Below are 5,000 nucleotides of genomic sequence, written 5' to 3'. Positions count from 1 at the left end.
TGTTTAATCTTCATAGGCTAATGTAAAAAAATACATTTCGACTTAAAACAGCTACAGTAGATTTGTTTTTGTTTTTATTCGTGCATTAGTGATTTTTTTTTACTATTATTCTGTATTAACATTAAACTGCTATTTGACTTTCCTCAGTTGAATCTGCAGCTTAAGATAAATAAATAATTGCTATCTGAAAAAGTTCTTCCTTTTTTCGGTGTTCGAACGAAACAAAAATAAAAGAAAAAGCTTTTGTATTTCTCTTCTCAAAAGCATCAGGCGTCCTGTCGCTCGATAACAAGCTTGACAAGACCCGACAAATTATAACAGTAATTTAAACCTTTAAAAACATTTTATTTCTGCATTTATCCTCGATTTTAAACCCGTTTAAAATACAGAAAATATATATGTATAGCCTATAAATATTTAGCCGTACATTTGCTATTTAACATAGTTTCTAAATGTCCTTTTTATTCATTAACTTCATTCTCCAGCGTGTATAATACATGAAACCGACATTAAATATTTGTATGTTTTTCCCCTGTATGAGAATCACAAAGTGTCGCTACTGTGATTTAAATATCGCACAAAAACTTATTTTAGATTCACACCGGCTATATGTTTGTTTCATAGCTTTTACAGCTCATTTTTATAGCTTAAAATTATAAGAGAGAGTAATTAAACTCTGTTATTGTGGGCTATATCCGTAAATGTTTTCGTTGTGATAAGTGCTGAATTTGACTATTTGGTTTCGGGTAATTTATGTGTTAATAAAACAATTTATATAAACTATCAAAAAACTTAACGACTTAAATTAAATCAATTGTAGCCTACTTATCTATTTTATTATATATATTATTATTATTATTATTATTATTATTTATATATTTATATATTTATTTATTTATTTTATTTTTATTTTTCAGACATTAATTAGGCAATAGCATACGCATCAATCCGATTTCAGAATATTATCATATTAGATTCGGTTTAAGAAGTTTCATACATTTTATTTTTTCCATGCATATCAAAGGAGCAATCCAGTAGACTTCAATCAATTCTAAAAAATTCTAAAAAATATAAATAATTACGTTTTTTTTTTAGAAGTTTTCGCGATTATAGTGAAATATTGCCAAATCGAACGTTTGACAATTTTTCAATTCCATGACAATTTATGACAGTTTGTGTCACACAATGCAAATCCCAGTGAGACCAAACATATTACTTGAAAGAAGACATTCAAATAAACAACTACTTCATTAGTAACCTCAGACAGATTTAGCTTAAAATAATGTTATTGTTTGAAAAATAAAAGTGTATTATAGTAGCAGATTTTAATTAAACTACACGTTTATGAATAAATGTTACCTTTGTCATAATGTGCTTTTAATAGTCTGTTGTTGTAAATGTACTTTCACACACTAATAAAAGAGGCTTTATTCTATTGTCTCTAATTTTGTTTCCAGTTCAAAATTCAGTCTTTAATGTTATTAGATCACATTGATGGATAGTGTTAGAAGTTTTGCTGGTTCTTGGTTGGAGTTAGTCTGATCATTAATTTAATGCATAGACTTAAAATAAAAAGTCAGTCAAATGTAAGTTTCTTATCAGTCATTGCTGCAAAATCTCTCCCATAATGTGGATTTCTGACATTCCAAAAATTCCCCAAATTGTGCTCATAAGGCTATATATATATATATATATATATTGTAATAATACAGTAAATGTATGTTGTAAGTCTTTGTATGAGCCCTATAACTGCTTAACTGATTGTGCCAATCAACTTATTATTTGTCAACTGAGAAAAAAAATGATTTATGTGAGAAGTTCTCAAGGTTAGAACTGCTAGTGTGTCTCCTCCTTTCTGTCCAAACTAACTTATTTATGATTGTTTAAATATGTTAGTTATAATCCTCTGATTTGTCGGTAATTAGTCTTACTAATTCCTGATAATAATGTGAAGACATGGCTGAAAGAAAATGGCCTTTTGCATGCAACAAGTTGAGTTTATGGCTCAAGAGTTATTCGTGTGGATATATGATATATGATGCTGATAGTCATTTGAAATATTGCTCTGTTGAACTTGACAGCTTGTTAAAAGTGCCACAAAGCAGTCTGAAAGCCTCATGAATGGTTTACTGAGAGAAATGAATGATTATTGAATATTTTGTCTTATTTGCACACATTGGTTCAGTGCTGTATTTAAGGGCTCCTAAGAGACTGTAATGATATATGAGCATATGTTTCCATTTATATGTCAGGTTAACCTCAGTTGCTTTGATTCAAGATATATCGGGTTCTTCTATTTAAGGTTCTTGGATTTTTGAATTTTACTATTCTAAAGAACTAATAATTAGTTTGTAAATAGAGTAGCCTAAATTAATAAATAAAATCAAAATTATGAAGAACTATCGATGCCCGATTCTCGTTTGAATCCCTCTTTTAAATAGGTTCTTTTAAATGTATCGGCCAAGCGGTTTAGCAAAACGGTCTCAATTTATCAGTCAAATCTGTAAGTAAATTGTTCTGAATCAGTTCGCGGTTCAGAACTAACGATGCCCGATTCGTAAATGAATCACTCTTTTGAGTTGGTTCTTTCAATGAATTGGTTTAAACATGTTAGCAAAAAGGTCTGAATTGGCTCATGGTTCATTACTCAAACGTATTAGCAAATTGGTCTGAATCGGTTAGCGGTTCAGAACTAGCGATGCCCGATTCGTAAATGAATCACTTTTTTGAGTCGGTTCTTTCAATGAATTGGTTTAAACATGCTAGCAAAAAGGTCTGAATTGGCTCATGGTTCATTAGTCAAACGTATTAGCAAATTGGTCTGAATCGGTTAGCGGTTCAGAACTAGCGATGCCCGATTCGTAAATGAATCACTTTTTTGAGTCGGTTCTTTCAATGATTCGGTTTAAACATGCCAACAAAAAGGTCTGAATAGGCTCGTGGTTCATTAGTGAAACGTGTTAGCAAATTGGTCTGAATCAGTTAACGGTTCAGAACTAGCGATGCCCAATTCGTAAATGAATCACTCTTTTGAGTCAGTTCTTTCAATGAATCGGTTTAAACATGCTAGCAAAAAGGTCTGAATTGGCTCGTGGTTCATTTGTCAAACGTGTTAGCAAATTGGTCTGAATCAGTTAGCGGTTCAGAGCTAGCGATGCCCAATTCGTAAATGAATCACTCTTTTGAATCGGTTCTTTCAATGAATTGGTTTAAACAGGTTAGCAAAAAGGTCTGAATTGGCTCATGGTTCATTAGTCAAACGTGTTAGCAAATTGGTCTGAATCGGTTCGCGGTTCAGAAGTAGCGATGCCCGATTCATAAATGAAGCACTCTTTTGAGTCTGTTCTTTCAATGAATCGTTTTAAACAGGTTAGCATATTGGTCTGAATTGGCTCGCGGTTCATTAGTCAAACGTATTAGCAAATTGGTCTGAATCGGTTAGCGGTTCAGAAGTAGCGATGCCCGATTCGCAAATGAATCAATCTTTTGAGTCGTTATTTTTCTTCAATGTATCGGTCAGGCGGGTTAGCGAAACGGGTTGAATTGGCTCACGGTTCTGAATCAGTTCTTTCAATTACACTGTTTAAAAATGTTAGCAAAAAGGTGTGAATTGGCTCACGGTTCTTCAGTCAAACTTGTTAACAAATTGGTCTGTATCGTTTTGTGGTTCTGATCTAGCAATGCCCAATTCGTGAATGAATCTCGCATTTGAGTTGGTTCTTTTAAGCGTATCAGTCAAACGTGTTAGCAAATAGGTCTGAATCACTTCGTGGTTTATCCGTCAAACAGGGGTGCATTTCCCAAAAGCATCGTAAGCCAACTGTAACATCGTTCAATGATTTTTTGTTTCAAAAGAACATTTGCAAACAACATTGCAAAGTCCCGTACAGCAATGCAACTCACTATGTTGGAAACGATGGAACTTGCGACAATAGCTTTTGTGCTTTTGTGCTTAACAAAGTGTTCTGAATCAGTTTTCAGTTCTTCGTCAGATGGATTAGCAAGACAGTATTGGTTCGCAGTTCAGGACTAGCAATGCCAAAATGATGAATGACTCTTGTGAGTCAGTTCTTTCCAATGAATCTGTAAAACGGGTTAGCAAAAGGGTTTGAATAACTTCGCAGTTCATTTTGAATCATTGCAGTCGTTTGAAGTGGTTTCTCACTTAGTAAAACAATAACGGGATACACTATTTTTCAGTACCCCTGTACTGCTATAAAGTACAAATGCCCGGGGGTCTGGGTAGCTCAGTGAGTATTGACGTCGACTACCACCCCTAGAGTCGTGAGTTCGAATCCAGGGCGTGCTGAGTGACTCCAGCCAGGTCTCCTAAGCAACCAAATTGGCCCGGTTGCTAGGGAGGGTAGAGTCACATGGGGTAACCTCCTCGTGGTCACGATTAGTGGTTCTCGCTCTCAATGGGGCGTGTGGTAAGTTGTGCGTGGATCGCGGAGAGTAGCATGAGCCTCCACATGCTGTGAGTCTCCGTGGTGTTATGCACAACGAGTCACGTGATAAGATGCGCGGATTGACGGTCTCAGAAGCGGAGGCAACTGAGACTTGTCCTCCACCACCCGGATTGAGGTGTGTAACCGCGCCACCACGAGGACCTACTAAGTAGTGGGAATTGGGCATTCCAACATGTGAGAAAAGGGGATTTAAAAAAAGTACAAATGCCCCTGATTCAACATCTGTCTCTCTTTATTTGCCTATCTTTTTGTCTCTCTCTTCAGAGTTATTCGATGACTTCGCAGAGGGGCGTGAGTGTGTGAACTGTGGGGCGATGTCCACTCCTCTCTGGCGGCGAGATGGAACGGGTCATTATCTGTGTAACGCCTGTGGACTCTACCACAAAATGAACGGAATAAACCGTCCACTCATTAAACCTCAAAGACGACTGGTGGGTCTCTCTCAGACAGCATTAATACAAACCATTTCAGCAAAATAATACATGTAAATGTACTTTGTGAAACCTTATTTTCTCATAGTTCTTTCAGAAG

General features: G+C 35.5%; 1 protein-coding gene across 1 annotated transcript in view; it reads left to right on the top strand.

The window, feature by feature from the left end:
• Positions 1-5,000, top strand: part of LOC127409690 (transcription factor GATA-4-like) — a 12,725-nt gene that overhangs the window by 1,171 nt on the left and 6,554 nt on the right. Inside the window, exon 2 of the mRNA XM_051644434.1 lies at positions 4,734-4,900. Within this exon, the coding sequence (XP_051500394.1) occupies positions 4,734-4,900 (167 nt within the window). The remainder of the gene's footprint in view (positions 1-4,733; positions 4,901-5,000) is intronic.

This window comes from Myxocyprinus asiaticus, chromosome 19 (assembly GCF_019703515.2).
Source record: "Myxocyprinus asiaticus isolate MX2 ecotype Aquarium Trade chromosome 19, UBuf_Myxa_2, whole genome shotgun sequence".
Lineage (NCBI taxonomy): Eukaryota > Metazoa > Chordata > Actinopteri > Cypriniformes > Catostomidae > Myxocyprinus > Myxocyprinus asiaticus.
Note: the sequence above shows the minus strand (reverse complement) of the source record. Positions and strands in the feature narration are given on the sequence as shown.